The 17132-nt window shown below is 34.4% G+C and overlaps 1 protein-coding gene across 1 annotated transcript; it reads left to right on the top strand.

Moving 5' to 3' along the window:
- The first annotated feature begins 14029 nt into the window (after positions 1 to 14029).
- Positions 14030 to 16217, top strand: LOC112779718 (probable pectinesterase/pectinesterase inhibitor). The gene is made up of 2 exons (XM_025824056.3): positions 14030 to 15133; positions 15341 to 16217. The coding sequence occupies exons 1-2, from the start codon at positions 14152 to 14154 to the stop codon at positions 16039 to 16041; spliced, it is 1683 nt and encodes a 560-aa protein (XP_025679841.1). The 5' UTR covers positions 14030 to 14151; the 3' UTR covers positions 16042 to 16217.
- The last annotated feature ends 915 nt before the right edge of the window (positions 16218 to 17132 follow it).

Below are 17132 nucleotides of genomic sequence, written 5' to 3' on the forward strand. Positions count from 1 at the left end.
GGAATTGGAGCATGCACTCTTCAGTTACCTACTCCCTTGGTTAATGGAATTCAAATTTTAATACAATTGGTTACACTCCTTGGTAACCGAAACTCACAATTTAATTTAATTTAATGTGCATTAAAATTTTTGTCTCTTCTATCTCCTCTCTCTCTCTTTGTTTTCGGTCATATCATTTGTCAGAGAAGAAGATAGAAGCAAGAAGAAGTTATCAGAAGCCCATGAAGAAAAAGGCTATCAAATAGAAAGGCTACTGAAGATCTCTCTTCAGATGTGAAGATATGAAGAAAATAAAAGCAAGATTTTTGTCATTGAAGGCATGATTTGAAGAAGAGCTTCAAGATCCTCCATACCAAGAAAAGAAAGGATCCGCCTCTGTCAGAGAAGAAGATCTCAGTTGCAAAAGTTCACTTCCATTTTTGTTCATCAAAGAAAGAAGGTAGCCGCCGAGCTACACGTAGGAAGAAGCAAAAATGGAAAGCAAGGAGCTGTCCTGGGTCAGAAGATCATCAAGGATCCGAATCCTTTCTTGGAGCCAAAGACAAGATCAAGGGTTCAGTTGGAAGGAGCTTGATGAAAAGGGTTGAGAGAGGTACATGCATGTTGGTTTTTAGTTTTTCCCTCTCTCTTCTCTTTGTCGGAACCACGACTGTTTGTTGGAGAATATGTTGCTGGGTTGGTTGAACCAGTTTCAACCTTGGAAGCTTCCCCTTCTATATTAAGGGTGAACGGCCAAAGGTTGAGATCAAGGAGAGTAAGAGAAAAAGCACAGAGTTCTCATAGCTACCCAAGCTTCCTGAGTTCTTCTCCTTCAAAGATGTTCATTTTGTTTTCTTTTTCTTAGTATTGTCTATCTGAGTCTCATGGTAAAAGGCAAACATGGTGATGTTTGCAAGAAAAAGCCAGTGAGAGGAAAAAGGCAGTGATCAATATTAGAGAACAAGCCATAGATGTCTTAGAGTTTCTTTGTACATCTATATGTTGTGTGTCTTGATCCTGTGGGGATTCCTTGCAAGTTGGGTTAGCACTTTACGGTTAAAAGCTAGGTTTTGAGTCCTAGTAAAATTCAGATTGGGTGAAGAATCTGGATTTGTCCCAGATAGGAATGGGTAGTTCCTAGAGAGAAATTGGTGTTTGTAATGTTGTGAAAACATAGTGAAATTCCATCATTGTTGTGATGGAGACTGGATGTAGGCCACATTGCACCTAGTGGCTGAACCAGGATATATCTGGTGTTAATTCTTCTTCTCTAATCCTTTCTCTGTTTCTGTTAATTAGGAGACGAAAAACAAAAGTGTCTCTCAACTCGGTACGAGACAAAACAAAAGTGTCTCTCAACTCGACACGAGATAAAAGCAGAAAAATCTCCTAAAGTTCTTTGAAAAATCAGAAATTAATATTCGGCAAAAAAGGGGCTAAGATTCAACCCCTTCTCTTAGCCACTGATTACCATCAATTGGTATCAGAGCTTGGTCTCAAAGAGATCAAACTTTACAGCTTGGAGAAAAGATCCTAATGGCAGTCAACAGTGGTTCAAATATGGGGGCCTATACTCTGACAGAAGGGCAGTCTAGTAACAGAACACCATTCTTCAATGGGAAGAACTACAGTTACTGGAAAGAAAGAATGAAGATCTTTGTTCAGTCTGTAGATTACAGGCTTTGGAAGATAATCCTGGAAGGTCCACAATTTTCAACCACCACAGGAGCTGATGGAGTGATTATTCCCAAGGCTGAGGCCGATTGGAATGAAGATGACAGAAAAAAAATAGAGCTCAACACCAAAGCTGTCAACTTGCTCAACTGTGCTGTCAGCTTCGAGTAATATCGACGGGTATCAAAATGCACAACAACAAAAGAAATCTGGGACAAGCTTCAAGTCACTCATAAAGGCACAACCCAAGTCAAAAGATCCAGAATAGACATGCTAAACAGAGACTACGAAATGTTCTCAATGAAGGAAGGAGAAACAATTGATGAAATGTTTGAAAGATTCAACATTATCATCATTGGCTTGGATGATATGGGAATCAGATATTCAGAATCTGTACTTTTGAGGAGAATATTGAGATGCTCAGTAAAGAGTGGAAAACCAAGGCTATAATAATAGCTGAGAGTAGTGGTATTGATAAAATGACCTATGATGATTTGAGAGGAAACTTGCTTGCTTTTGAAAATACTTATTTAAAGAGAGATACAAAAAAGAAAGGAGTTGCTCTCAAATCAGTCACTGAATCTCTGGATGATGAATCTAGTGATAATTTATCTGACGATGACTTTGTTTTGTTTGCTAAGAAATTTAGGAAAATGATGAAGCTGAAGGAATGGAACAAATGAGGCAGTTCAAGGAAACCAAAGAGGGACCTAAGCAAGGTGATCTGCTACAACTGTAAGAAAAATGGACACTTCAAGTTTGATTGTCCTAAACTGAAGAAGGAGGACAAACCGAAAAGAGAAAAGAGGAAAGGACTCATGACATCATGGGAAGACTTGGAGAATGATTCGGATGAAAAAGAGGAAACAGAAACCAAGTCCCAAACTTGTCTCATGGCCGACATAGTCAATGAGGTAATATTTCCTGAACCCTCAATTGAAGACCTTCATCTTATGATAGATCATCTCAATGAAAAAATAAGATGCTTCTTAAATGAAAACTATGATCTTGAATTTCAAGTTACCATTCTAAAAGCAGAAAATAGTTTTCTCAAAGATAAATTAAGGAAAGCCGAAACTGTTGTTGATCTTGTGGAAGAAAACAAGCGGTTAAAAGTTGAACTTAAGAGATGTGAATATTATCATTCTGTGATTGAAAATCTAAATTATTTTGAGAAAAATGAGTGGCTGCATAAAGAGATAAAAAACTTAAAGAGGACTTAGCCAGCTTTGCTCAAAGTTTTGAAAATTTAAATCAACTCTTGGCTAGTCAAAAACTTCTTTATGATAAAGCTGGTTTGGGTTTTCACAAATCTGAAAAATTTATTAAAAAATGTTCTTTTACCAACATGGCATCATCTTCGGATGACATAAGGTTTCAAAACCCAACAAGCTTTAAAAAACAGCAACACAAAAAATTTTGTAGATTATGCAATTGGAATGGACATTTTCCCATTCAATGTTTCATAAGTGAAAGGATGGTTGGTGATAAAGTTTACAAGATTGTTTGTAACTATAATGGTTCGGGGCAAAGAAGATGGTTTGACATCAAAGGATCCAAAAAGATTTGGATACCTAAGGTCACTTAAGCTTTTTTGTAGGTTTACCTACCATCCAAGAGAAAAGACAACATGTGGTATATGAATAGTGGGTGCTCTAGGCATATGACCGAGAAGTCAACATTCTTCATCAAGCTTGATGAGTATGATGGAGGTTTTGTTACTTTCGGTGACAATGGAAAAGGAAAAATAGTGGCCATAGGTAAAGTGGATAAGAACTTCTCTTCTTTCATTAATGATGTTTTGCTTGTTGACGGATTAAAGCACAATCTACTAAGTATTAGCCAATTGTGTGATCTTGGATATTTGGTTATTTTTAGAAAATTAGATTGCTTGGTTATTTATGAAAAATCCAGTGATATTTTGTTTGAAGCAAAAAGATGCAATAATGTGTATGTATTAACTCTAGAGGATTTAAAGAATCAAAAAGTAACTTTTTTTACCTCTCTTGAATCTGAAAAATGGCTTTGGCATAAGAAATTGGGACATGCAAGCATGTACCAAATTTTTAAACTTGTTAAAAAGAATTTAGTTAGAGGAATTCCAAATATTAAATTTGATAAAGATATTACTTGTGATGCTTGTTAACTAGGCAAACAAGTAAGATCATCTTTTAAACCCAAAGATGGAATTTCCACTAAAAGGCCATTGAAAATGTTACATATTGACCTTTTTGGTCCTACTAGAACACAAAGTTTGGGAAAAAAATATTATGGTTTGGTAGTGGTGGATGATTACTCTAGATTTGGTTGGGTTCTTTTCTTAGCTCATAAAAATGACGCGTTCTATGCTTTTTCCTCTCTTTGCAAGAAGATCCAAAATGAAAAAGATTTAAAAATTGCCCCCTTGAGAAGTGATCATGGAAAGGAGTTTGAAAACCAAGATTTTGAAAATTTTTGTGATGAATTTGGAATAGCTCATAATTTTTCATGCCCAAGAACACCTCAACAAAATGGGGTTGTTGAAAGAAGGAATAAAAGCCTTCAAGAAATAACTAGGGCAATGCTTTGTGAAAATGATGTTCCAAAGTTTTTGTGGGCTGAAGCTATAAATACAGCTTGTTATATTCTAAATAGAACCATCATTAGAAAAGGTTTAAAGAAAACTCCATATGAGCTTTAGAAAGGAACCCCACCTAATCTTAAGTATTTTCATATTTTTGGATGCAAATATTTTGTACTTAACACTAAAGAAAATCTTGGAAACTTTGATCCAAAATCTTATGAAGGAATGTTTGTTGGATACTACACCACTAGAAAAGCATTTAGGGTTTACCTCAAAGAACATAGAACAATTGAGGAATCCATATATGTGTCTTTTTGTGATTCTAACTCTATTCCAAGAGCTGTGTTAAATGATGATGCAGGTAGTGAAACTGATGTGAACTATCAAGCCAATAAAAAAAATCTCAAATCTGTCCCAATTGTTGAATCTGTCTGTCCAGAAACTTCTCTTCAGAATGGAGGAGATATTTCTGTTTTGTCTCCTAAATAAGCCAGAGAATCCAGAACAAAGCTGCCAACTGAAACTAGTCAAAGCAAAACCATTCTTCAAAGGCCACGTGAATGGAAATTTTTGAAGGGTTATCCTCATGAATTCATCATTGGTGATCCTTCACAAGGTATAACCACTAGATCCTCAAGCAAGAAGCAAATGGAACCAAGCAATGTTGCCTTCTTGTCCCAATTGGAACCTCTTAATGTGAAGCAAGCTCTTGAAGACCCCTCATGGGTTAAAGCCATGGAAGAAGAGCTATCACAATTTGATAAGAATGAGGTTTGGATCCTTGTACCGAATCCCAAAGGTAAAAAAGTAACCGGTACAAAATGAATTTTCAAAAATAAATTGGGTGAGGATGGTAGTATTGTTTGTAACAAGGCTAGATTAGTGGCCCAAGGTTACGATCAAGAGGAAGGCATTGACTTTGATGAGTCATTTGCTCCAGTAACAAGAATGGAAGCAATTAGGTTGCTTCTTGCCTTTGCTGCCCACAAGGGCTTTAAAATGTTTCAAATGGATGTCAAATATACTTTTCATAATGGTTTTATAGATAGGGAAGTATTTGTGGCTCAACCCCCCGGTTTTGAAAGCAAAGAGTTTCCAAATCATATTTTTAAACTATCAAAGGCCATCTATGGCCGTAGGCAAGCACCAAGAGCTTGGTATGAAAGGGTTAGTGCCTTCTTGTTGGAAAATGATTTTCAAAGGGGTACCACCGATACTACTTTGTTTATAAAAGAACCTAATGATGATTTCTTACTTGTTCAAGTTTATGTGGATGACATTGTGTTTGGATCGGTCAATGAATCCTTGTGTGAAGAGTTTGGAAAACTAATGACTAGTGAGTTTGAAATGAGTTTGATGGGAGAATTAACTTTCTTTCTTGGTCTTCAAATCAAACAAACTCCTAGTGGTATCTTTATTCACCAAGGAAAATATGCCAAAGAGTTAATCAAGAAATTTGGTTTAGAAAATTCCAAACCAATGGGAACCCCAATGCATCCAAACACTAAACTTGACAAAGACGAAAAAGGCAAATATGCGGATGAAACAAAGTATAGAGGAATGATAGGATCACTCATGTATCTTACATCCTCTAGGCCGGATATTGTTCAAAATATGGGTGTGTGCTCTAGATTTCAATCTCACCCAAAAGAATCTCATCTTTCAGCTGTTAAAAGAATCATTAGATACATTAAGATCACATGTGATCTTGGCTTATAGCATCCTAAATCTAATGAGTTTTGTGCAGTAGAGTTTTGTGATGTAGATTATGCGAGAGACCGAGTGGATAGAAGAAGCACTTTCGGAATGTGTTGCTTCTTTAGAAGTTTCCTCAACATATGGTCAAGCAAGAAGCAAGCCACTGTTGCTTTATCCATGGCTGAAGCCGAATACATGTCCGCGGCTGCTTGTTGCTCTCAACTTTTGTGGCTTAAAACTCAATTGGAATATTACAAATTGAAAATCAATAGTATACCTTTGTTTTGTGATAATATGAGTGCAATAAATATTTCAAAAAATTCTATACTGCACTCTAGAACTAAGCACATTGAAGTGAGATATCACTTTATTAGGGAACATGTGCAAAATGGTACTATTGATATCCAATTTGTAAAATCTAAAGAGCAACTTGCTGACATTTTCACTAAACCACTGTGTGAAGATAGATTTTGTTCATTGAGAAACAATGATGGATTTAAGTTCTGTTGAATAATTGCATTGTTTCATGGCTCTGTTTGTTTTTGTCTCGTAGGCAGTAAGGAGACAAATCTGGGCAAGTGATGAACAAATCATTCAAATAGGGGGAGACTGAAACCTGGTACCTTGGACTCAATCCCGTTTCAACCACCTTTGGGCCCACTCCATAATTCTGGCTCATTATATTTTTTATGGGTATCATAACTTTTAATAAATTATTTTTAGATAATTTATTTTGAGAAGGTTTTCACATCATATCTTTCAAAAGGGAAGTTTTGTCAAATCAAATCTTTTTCCTATAGCTTCTCTCACTTCTCAAGGAAAGGTCTTTTCGGTTATTCTTTTTTATTTTTAATTTCTTTATTGATAACCATTTTCATTAATGATGATTGCTTTAAATGAGATATCTTCCACTAAGCATTTATGATGGTGTAACCTCTCTCCACGTTCCACTCTCTTCGGCACTCTCTCCATCTTTTCTTTCTCCATTTTACTTCCTTTAACATGAGAAAGAAACTTCCTACCCGTAGAAGCACCCATACCCCCATTCCTAAAAATCCTCCATTGTCTAAAGGACCTCAATCCCACACCCACATACACATTCACTCTCACTCATCCTCTTCACCCTCTTCTCATTCCACTGGTTCTATGAGGAGAAAAGTCATTCATCCAAGGGCTTCAACACGTAAGGAAGCGGGATCATCACAAAAGAAGGATGCAAAAGAAAAAGGGCCTTTGCTTGAAGAGGAAGAAGACTCCCCTCCTCGTCCCTCTCCACCACGACGCTCTACCCCTCATCCCTCAAGTCATTCTCAACGTTCCAAATGGCTTGTTCTTCATGACACCCGAGAACCATCTAACCTTAACTCTTTGGATTTCAAGAATAAATATGGTAAAAGAAACTCTCACTTTGACCCTTACCACTTTATATCCTATGCGGCTTATGAGTTTCATTCCCAAGTATTGATAAACCGTCACTTATGTGCATCCTTTGTTGTTAATCTTGAAAATCTTGTTGAAAAAGGGATTGATTTTACAACATATTTTCATGATTTAAAATGGACTCCAATTTTTAAAATCCGAAAACCTATTTATCCAAACTTGGTGCGTGAATTTTATGCAAACATGATTTTTCATGATGGTGAACTGCATTCTTATGTCAAAAGAGTTCATCTTTCTCTTAATCATGAAACCATAAGTGCTACTATGGGATATCAAGATGAGGGGGCAGGGCCTATATGTCTGGAAAATGGGATAACCGTATTGGTGTTTCCCTTCAAGACGCCTTGGCTCTGGTATGTGAAAATTTTTCTTCTCTGGATGGTACCATTCTAACTCATAAGGCTCTTGGTCCTGTTCGAGACCTGCTGCATCGGATCATTACTCATGTCATTATGCCACAAAGTGGCTCTTACCAAAGGGTAACAGTCTATGACACACTTGTGTTATATGGCATTCTGTCTTTTGCCCCTATATCTTTTGCATATCTAGTGATTAGGCATATGTGGGACTGTGTCCGTTGTGACAAGAAATCTAATCTGCCTATGGTATGTTTTTCACATGTATTTTTGAGCATTTTAATGTGGATCTTAGTAATGAGCCGGTTGAGAATAGGGTCTCTACAATCAAAGGTGGAGGAGTTCCCGCAAACGGAAAAAGGCTAAGAGTTCAAAGGCATCAGTATTCTCTAAAAGTGAAGATGAAATTCTTCCTCCTGAAACTTCTGACCAAACTCGGTTCTCTGAAACAGTAAAGGATGTCCCCACTGAGTTCTCCAACATGTCCAATTTGATGGTTAAATCATATAAATAGGCTAGAAAGCAAGCCTTTGAGAATGAAAAAGCTTGGACAAAGTGTCGTGAAAGGGTGAATTTTCTTTTTAAGAGTTTGGAGACTGTTGACAAGGACACGGTCAACTCCGAAGGGGAAGAAGATCTTCTTGATTCTGATGTCAACTTGTCTGATGCCTAAGATTTGATCTCTGCTGTTTCTGCCTATAGACTCACTTTATTCTGCTACATTGGGACTTAGTTTCAGTTAAACTATTTCATTTTGGATGACTGTACTTAATTAATTTGATACTTTGTTTATGTTTTAATATTATAGACTGCATTGCTTCTCACTGTTTTGTTTGCAGGATCCCTCCTTGATGACAAAAGGGGGAGAAAAACACTAAAAGCAGGGCTGAATTGAAACTGAAATTGGGGCTGCTGGTTGCTCTGATTTATTATCTTGTGTTCTGTTTTGATGGCTGATACTCTATTTTATTGATTGCTCTGATTTGCTTTATTTTGATGGCTGAATACATTATTTTACTAGCTTGATGCTTTGCTTTGAATATGTATTTTTGAGCATTTTGTTAGTGGGTTAATATAAACCTGAGCCTTGATCAAATTTGATAAAAGTGTTTGCTCAAGTGCAAGCATTTTTTTATAAAATATGGCTATGTTTCATAAGGTTCCATGTTTTGAAAGTTGGTATCTTTTTGAAACTTTTAGAACATGCACACAGGTATTGCTTCCATGAAAATTGATGGATAATTAGGCACACATTAAGGGGGAGGATTTGGCCAAATCATCAAAGGGAGTTTTTTAATCCTAATCCTTTCAATTCAGTTTTAATAATGTTTGTCATCAAGGGGGAGATTGTTGAGTTTGGAAAACTTAATTTATAATGATGATCAAACATTATTAAAATATTGTTTAAAAAATTATTAAATTGTTATTTGCTTCTAATAGGTTGTTTAATGTGTTTATTAGTGTGCAGGAAGTAAAATAAAATTGTTTCTTGGCCCAAGTGAAGAAAGTCCAGTTTGGTTATTAAACCATGTTTAGCCCAATAATAATTGATCACTACAAGTGGCTAAAATAGAAGAAATCCATAAGTTGGCACAAGAATCTGATAAGCCCAAGCAAACACCTCTCTTGGTCCAACATCATTATGGATCCAAATTGAAAGAAGAAAGAAGGAATTGGAGCATGCACTCTTCGGTTACCTACTCCCTTGGTTAATGGAATTCAAATTTTAATACAATTGATTACACTCCTTGGTAACCAAAACTCACAATTCAATTTAATTTAATGTGTATTAAAAGCTTTGTCTCTTCTCTCTCATCTCTCTCTTTGTTTTCGATCATATCATTTGTCAGAGAAGAAGATAGAATCAAGAAGAAGTTATCAGAAGCCTATGAAGAAAAAGGCTATCAAATAGAAAGCCTACTGAAGATCTCTCTTCAGAGGTGAAGATCTGAAGAAAACAAAAGCAAGATTTTTGCCATTGAAGGCATGATTTGAAGAAGAGCTTCAAGATCTTCCATACCAAGAAAAGAAAGGATCCGCCTCTGTCAGAGAAGAAGATCACAGTTGCAAAAGTTCACTTCCATTTTTGTTGATTAAAGAAATAAGGTAGCCACCCAGCTACACGTAGGAAGAAGCAAAAATGGAAAGCAATGAGCTGTCCTGGGTCAGAAGATCATCAAGGGTCCGAATCCTTTCTTGGAGCCAAAGACAAGATCAAGGGTTCAGATAGAAGGAGCTTGATGAAAAGGGTTGAGAGAGGTACATGCATGTTAGTTTTTTATTTTTTCCTCTCTCTTTTCTTTGTCCGAACCACAGCTGTTTGTTGGAGAAGATGTTGCTGGGTTGGCTGAACCGGTTTTAACCTTGGAAGCTTTCCCTTCTATATTAAGGGTGAACGGTCAAATGATGAAATCAAGGAGAGTAAGAGAAAAAGCACAGAGTTCTCATAGCTACCCAAGCTTCCTGAGTTTTTCTCCTTCAAAGATGTTCATTTTGTTTTCTTTTTCTTAGTATTGTCTGTCTGAGTCTCATGGTAAAAGGCAAACATGGTGACGTTTGTAAGAAAAAGCCAATGAGAGGAAAAAGACAGTGATCAATATTAGAAAAAAACCATAGATGTCTCAGAATTTCTTTGTACATCTATATGTTGTGTGTCATGATCCTGTGGGGATTCCCTTACAAGTTGGGTTAGCACTTTGCGGTTGAAAGCTAGGTTTTAATTCCTACTCAAATCCAGATTGGAAGTAGAATATGGATTTGTCCCAGATAGGAATGGGTAGTTCCTGGGGAGAAATTGGTGTTTGTAACGTTGTGAAAACATAGTGAAATTCCATCATTGTTGTGATGGAGACTGGATGTAGGCCACATTGCACCTAGTGGCTGAACCATGATATATATATCTGGTATTAATTCTTCTTCCCTACTCCTTTCTATGTTTATGTTAATCAGGAGACGAAAAACAAAAGTGTCTCTCATCAACTCGACACGAGACAAAAGGAGAAAAATCTCCAGAAGTTCCTTGAAAAATAAGAAATTAATATTTGGCAAAAGGGGGCTAAGATTCAACCCCCTCTTCTCTTAGCCACTGATTACCATCACTTATAATAATTTATCTATAATTTTAGTTAAAAATTTACAAACAAGTTTAAATATCAAAATTTATTATTAAAACTAAAAAAATTAGAGAAATCAATTAAGCAACAAAGTTAGATTTGAAATGCACCAAACCCTCAAATACAAAAATTGAACAAAATAAAACCAGAAATTAAAAGAGCAATACTGATAAGTATTAGAGATTAGGCTATACTAATACTACTACATTACATAAAGAATCAAACATACCAAACCATTTATGATACTTGCAGATGACAAGACTACCCAAAAATTAAATCCTAAAAAATTGTCAGCATAGTATTTTAGCATTGAGAATTGACAAAACAAAAAAGCACTCACTGTAGCTATATAAAATCTGCCATTTCCTCTGAGTTTCATTGCAATAGTATAATATGATTCCAAATCAATGAAGCTTCCAAACTACAAATTTACAATGAACCAAAGATAAATGATTTACTTAATATTTAAAAACACAGATTTAGGCAGCCAATTAAAATTTGAATTCATGTCCCTCCAATTTAAGTCATAATGTTGCATATGAGTGCATCAAATGAATTTCATTGAGCAAGTTTTGTGCTAGTAAAATTAAAATAAATTTTAAAGCAGACAACATTTAAAACTTCTAACGAAATAATTTACCACATAATTTCAAACTTCCAACAAAATAATCCACCATATAATAAAAAATTAAAAATCACAAGAAATATTAACAATTCTAAATTATATAATAAAAAATAATCCTCCATCATAATACAAAAGTAATCCATACCATCAGAATATCATATTAGAACCCAACAATAATAGATTTAAACACTTATATCAAAAGCAACAAACATAACATAAAACAGATCATCAAAAAAAAAAATAATAACAAATGTATCTTCATCTTATTCAATTCATTAAGCAAAGAAAGCAAGCAACAGCATATATATATATAATTAAATAAACCATAAACTCCCAAACAAAAAATTCAACAATAATTGTACAAACAATTAAATAAATAGATATACAAACTCAAAAGATTAATAATTTTAAAAAAGTTTCAAACAACTGAACAAACATTAAACTCCCAAATATTGAAAAAAATTCAAAAGAAACTAATAAGAGAAAGGGACTAAGTATAGAAGATAGCAACAAACGAGAGGTGGCGGCAACAAAAGGAAGGAATGACAAGGCAACGATGACGAAACTGCGGGAGGCAATGATGATGAGCGGCGAAGTTGCTACTGGATGCGGTGACAATGAGGGAAGACCGACTAGAGGAAGCCGCGACGATGATGAACGAGTTTGGAATAGGAGGTGCCAATGCTGTTGAACGAGCACGGTGCAGGACGTGGTAACGTTGAGGCGGTGACAGTGACTGAGTAATAATAACCAGCAATGAGAGTGAGTGAGAATGGCAGTGACCAGCTAAACGGCAATGAATGGTGGCGATGGGGATGACGGCGAGAGAGAAAGTGAGAAGGGAGAGAAGTGAGGTTGATGATGTTGTAGAAATGGAGGGGAAGGATTTGCAAATTCGAATTTAGAGTCAATTTTACCAACGGATTTATCATCGAAAAAATTAGCCAGTAATACACAACTTGTGACAAAAATGGCATGTTTCATTTAATCGTGCCAATTTTTCATTTAATCGATTCCGACGGTAATTTTTTATTTGACGAATTTATTGTCAAATCTACCGGTAAACCTAGCTTCTATTTTGATATTTTTAATTTAAAAAAAATCTCAAATCAACTCAATTCATTTTATATAAAATAAAAATATCTTATATTTGATTAGTCTCTATTTATTAAAATTGTCTAAAATTATTAGTTTTTAACCTACAAAATAAAATAATAAATAATAAATTAACACCAATTCATTAATTAATTATAGATATTATGTGTTTAAAATTATAGATGTTATACTTATAAAATTATGGATGTTAAATTATAAAATTTTAACAACTTTTACTATACAACTCATATTTTACATATAGACTATTAGAAGATAAAAAATAGAAAATAAAATATAAACAAAAATTAAGAAATAAAATTTTAAAAGTAATTATTAACACATTATATTAAAATTAATAAATAAGCACATATATGAATATTAAATAAAAATATTAAAATAATTAAAATTATGATCTATTTGTGCACATATGAGATAATAATTTGAAAAATACAACAAAACACATAGTTTGAAATTTGATAATATTAATTGTAAAAGTTTATTAATTATAAAAATAATATGTATGAAATTATGAATGTTATGAGTAAGAAATTATGGATGTTATGTGTATGAACTTATGGATGTTATGAGTAAATTTGTCAATTGAATAAATTAATTTAAGTATTTGATGTTTTTTTAAATTCAATTATGATAAAATTTAAAAATATTTGTGTTAAAAAATCAGAATAAATTATTATTTCATTTTAAAAAATATGAAACAAATATTACATAACTGAGACAATAAATTAAAATTAATGACAATTAAAATAATTTAGATTACTCTAATCTCTATAATATTACGAAGGTGGAGTGAAACAATAAAATATAAATAAATTAGTGGTTACAAAGTAAAATCAATTAACATTATGATTAGTGTTTAATGTATAGTATATATATATGAAAATCAAATTATAAATAGTCTTATTAATATATGATATATTATATCCTAATAATTAAGAATATAATGTGATAAGTTGAGTGATAAAAGAATAAAATAATAAATTAAAATATAAAAAAATTATATAAATAAAGTTATATTAAAAAAAGTATTTTGGTTCTCAAACTTTTTTTTGGTGACAAATATTCGAATTATAGTGTGTTAGTAATTATTTCTTTTTGTATATATATATAACGTAGACACTTTTTACTACTCAAAAGAAATTAATAAAATATTTCTTAGAAAATAAAGAGATAAGTTATCAAACAAGTAAAAAATTGTTGTATGTGTATGTACCGTGTACGACCGTAAGTGTGTGCATTATATAGAGTATTATATTATATTATATTATATATTTTGTATTTCTTAGCTCTGGAGCAATTCTTATTCGATTAATAGCAGCCATATGTTTGGAAAGATCCAAATAAATAGTGCACAAGGGGACAAAAGCTTTTTTAGGCAAACCATAGACTCGGTCATTCAATCCTATTTCTGTTGCACAAATCTTAGCAAATGAAGTATAAATACCCCAACTCTATGAAGGTTTTCATCATCAAAATCCAAAAACAATAATAATAGATTGGGGAGGATTCAGATTCCTTCCCAATCAACTTTAGATTTGGCTCTATCTTGATTTATATTGCCATAAGATAGAAATAAATTAAGAATAAAAAATGGCAAACGGCAAAGTCGTTGTTTCTGCCGTTTCTATCATCCTTGTGGTTGGTGTTGTCATTGGCACCGTTGCAGTTGTTAGCAACAACAACAGCAGCCATGACCAATTGAAATCCCACAACAAGGCAGTCGAGAAGTTGTGCCAAAACGCAGATGACAAGAAACTTTGCTATGACGTCATTGGCAACGTCAATACCACTGACCCAAAGGATTACGTCTCAGAAGTGGTGAAGAGAACATTGGATACCGTCATCAAGGCATTCAACATGACCGATAGCCTCTCTGTGGAGCATGGCGAGAGTAATCCTGGCATGAAGATGGCCCTTGATGATTGCAAGGACTTGTTGCAATCAGCAACCCACGAACTCGAGGCCTCTATCAACCTTGTCACTGATAACAATTTCGCAAATGTTTACCAGAGTTCCGCTGAACTCAAGAACTGGTTGGGTGCCGTTATTGCCTACCAGCAATCTTGCATGGACGGCTTTGACACCGACGGTGAAAAGAAAGTCCAAACCGAGTTGCAATCTGACAGTTTGGATAGTGTTGGCCAGCTCACTGGCCTTGCTCTTGATGTTGTTTCCGGATTGTCCCACTTCCTTAATGGTCTTGGTTTGAACTTGAACCTCAAACCTGCTTCTAGAAAGCTCCTTGAGGTGGATCATGAGGGATTCCCCACTTGGTTATCTGCCGCAGATCGTAAACTCTTGCAAGACGTCAATAATGTCAGACCTAATGTTGTTGTTGCCAAGGATGGTAGTGGCCAATTTAAGACCGTTTTGGAGGCTATTAACTCTTACCCTAAGAACTTCACTGGTAGATACATTATCTATGTTAAGGCTGGCGTTTATGATGAATACATTACCGTTGACAAGAAGTTCAAGAACTTGTTTATCTATGGTGATGGAAATACAAAGACCATCATCACCGGTCGCAAGAACTTCCATGAGGGTACTAAGACAATGAGAACCGCCACATTCTGTAAGTCTGACTTTCATTTTTCACGTTTTCTATAACTATTTCTTTGAAAACTTCTATTATAAATATATTACTATAAATAATTTATATTGATAGATCAATTTATTGATAATAGAAACATACATGCTTATTTACTAAAACATTATCAATAATGCATGATATAACATCATATAATTTCTATATCACTAACGAGTTAAATTGTGTGTGCAGCTTCCAATGCTGATGATTTTCTTGCCAAGTCAATTGCATTCGAGAATACCGCTGGTGCTGAAGGTCACCAGGCAGTGGCACTCCGTGTGCAGGGAGATCGCTCAGCCTTCTTTGATTGCGCAATGCGTGGTTACCAAGATACACTTTATGCCCACGCCCATCGCCAGTTCTACCGCAACTGTGAAATCTCTGGTACCATCGACTTCATCTTTGGCTATGGTACCACCTTGATCCAAAACTCTAGGATCATTGTGAGGAAGCCCATGTCAAACCAGCAGAACATCGTGGTCGCAGACGGAACTGACCAGAAGAACATGCCTACTGGTATTGTCCTCCAAAATTGTGAGATCATGGCTGATTCCGCCCTCTACCCAGACAGGTTGACAGTGAGGACATTCTTGGCAAGGCCATGGAAGGCATTCTCAAGGGCAGTGTTCATTGAGAATACCATTGGTGATTTGATCCAGCCACAAGGTTACATCCCATGGAACCCACCAACTGAGGCTAACACTGACAATTGTTTCTTTGCTGAGTTCGGAAACACTGGAGCTGGTGCCAATGCCGGAGCCAGGGCCCCATTTGCAAAAGGACTTATTAGTAAGGATGAGGCTGCTCAATTTCTTGCTGAGCCATGGATCCAAGCTAGCACTTGGGTCCCAGCCACTGGCATTTCATTCGATGCTGGTTTCACCAAGGCTTAACTTAGTTTTGAAGAATCAAGAAAGGTTAAATATATGATTTTGTATTCTTTCATTAATTCTTCTATTTTTTTTTGGGAGGATTAGATTGGCAAAGATTTTGAGTTTATATGTAGACAATCGATCCTAGAAAAAAATGTAACGTGGTGACCATCAATGAATTTAATTTATTGATTTTATGTGTCTCTTTCCAGTAATACTAATACACCAAAATTAAATGGGGACAAACAATATTATTTACACAATATATATATATATATATATATATATATATATATATATATATATATATATATATTGACATACTCAGAGAAAATTTTAACTTACAATGGGGCAAAAATATGCAAAAATATATTTTAGGGTAAAGTACTAAATTGGTCCTCTAGGTTTGGGCGTAATTCTGTTTTGGTCCTTAAGGTTTAAAGTGTTCTATTTGAATCCAAAAAAGTTTCATTTAGCATCAATTTAGTCCCACAGTAAGGTCAAAATTAAATAATTAACAAAATGTCCTACATAACAACAGTTTAAGAACAAAATCGATAATCTGGAGAATAAGTACAAGCTCCAGAGGCACAAAATCAACCATTGATGCATCAATACATTTATTTATCATTTTCTTTAGTTTTATAGAAATATTTTATTTATATTATAAAAAAAATAATAAATAAATGTATTGATGCATCAATGGTTGATTTTATGCCTCTGGAGCTTGTATTTGTTCTCCAAATTATCGATTTTGTTCTTGTACTGTTGTTATGTAGGACATTTTGTTAATTATTTAATTTTGACCTCACTGTGGGACTAAATTGATGCTAAATGAAACTTTTTTGGATTCAAATAGAACACTTTAAACCTTAAGGACCAAAACAGAATTATGCCCAAACCTAGGGGACCAATTTAGTACTTTACCCTATATTTTAAAGGATATAGATATATTTACCATTTAAAACAAGAATTCTATAAATATACCAGAAAAAATAAAACTATTTATGAAAAGTATATTAACTTAACTAAAGTATAACCTCTTATTTTTTTACCATAAAAAAATTGAGCACGAACAATTTTAATCATAAAAAATTAATTTAATTAGATAC

The sequence above is a fragment of the Arachis hypogaea genome, chromosome 19 (assembly GCF_003086295.3).
Source record: "Arachis hypogaea cultivar Tifrunner chromosome 19, arahy.Tifrunner.gnm2.J5K5, whole genome shotgun sequence".
NCBI classification, from domain to species: Eukaryota; Viridiplantae; Streptophyta; class Magnoliopsida; order Fabales; family Fabaceae; genus Arachis; species Arachis hypogaea.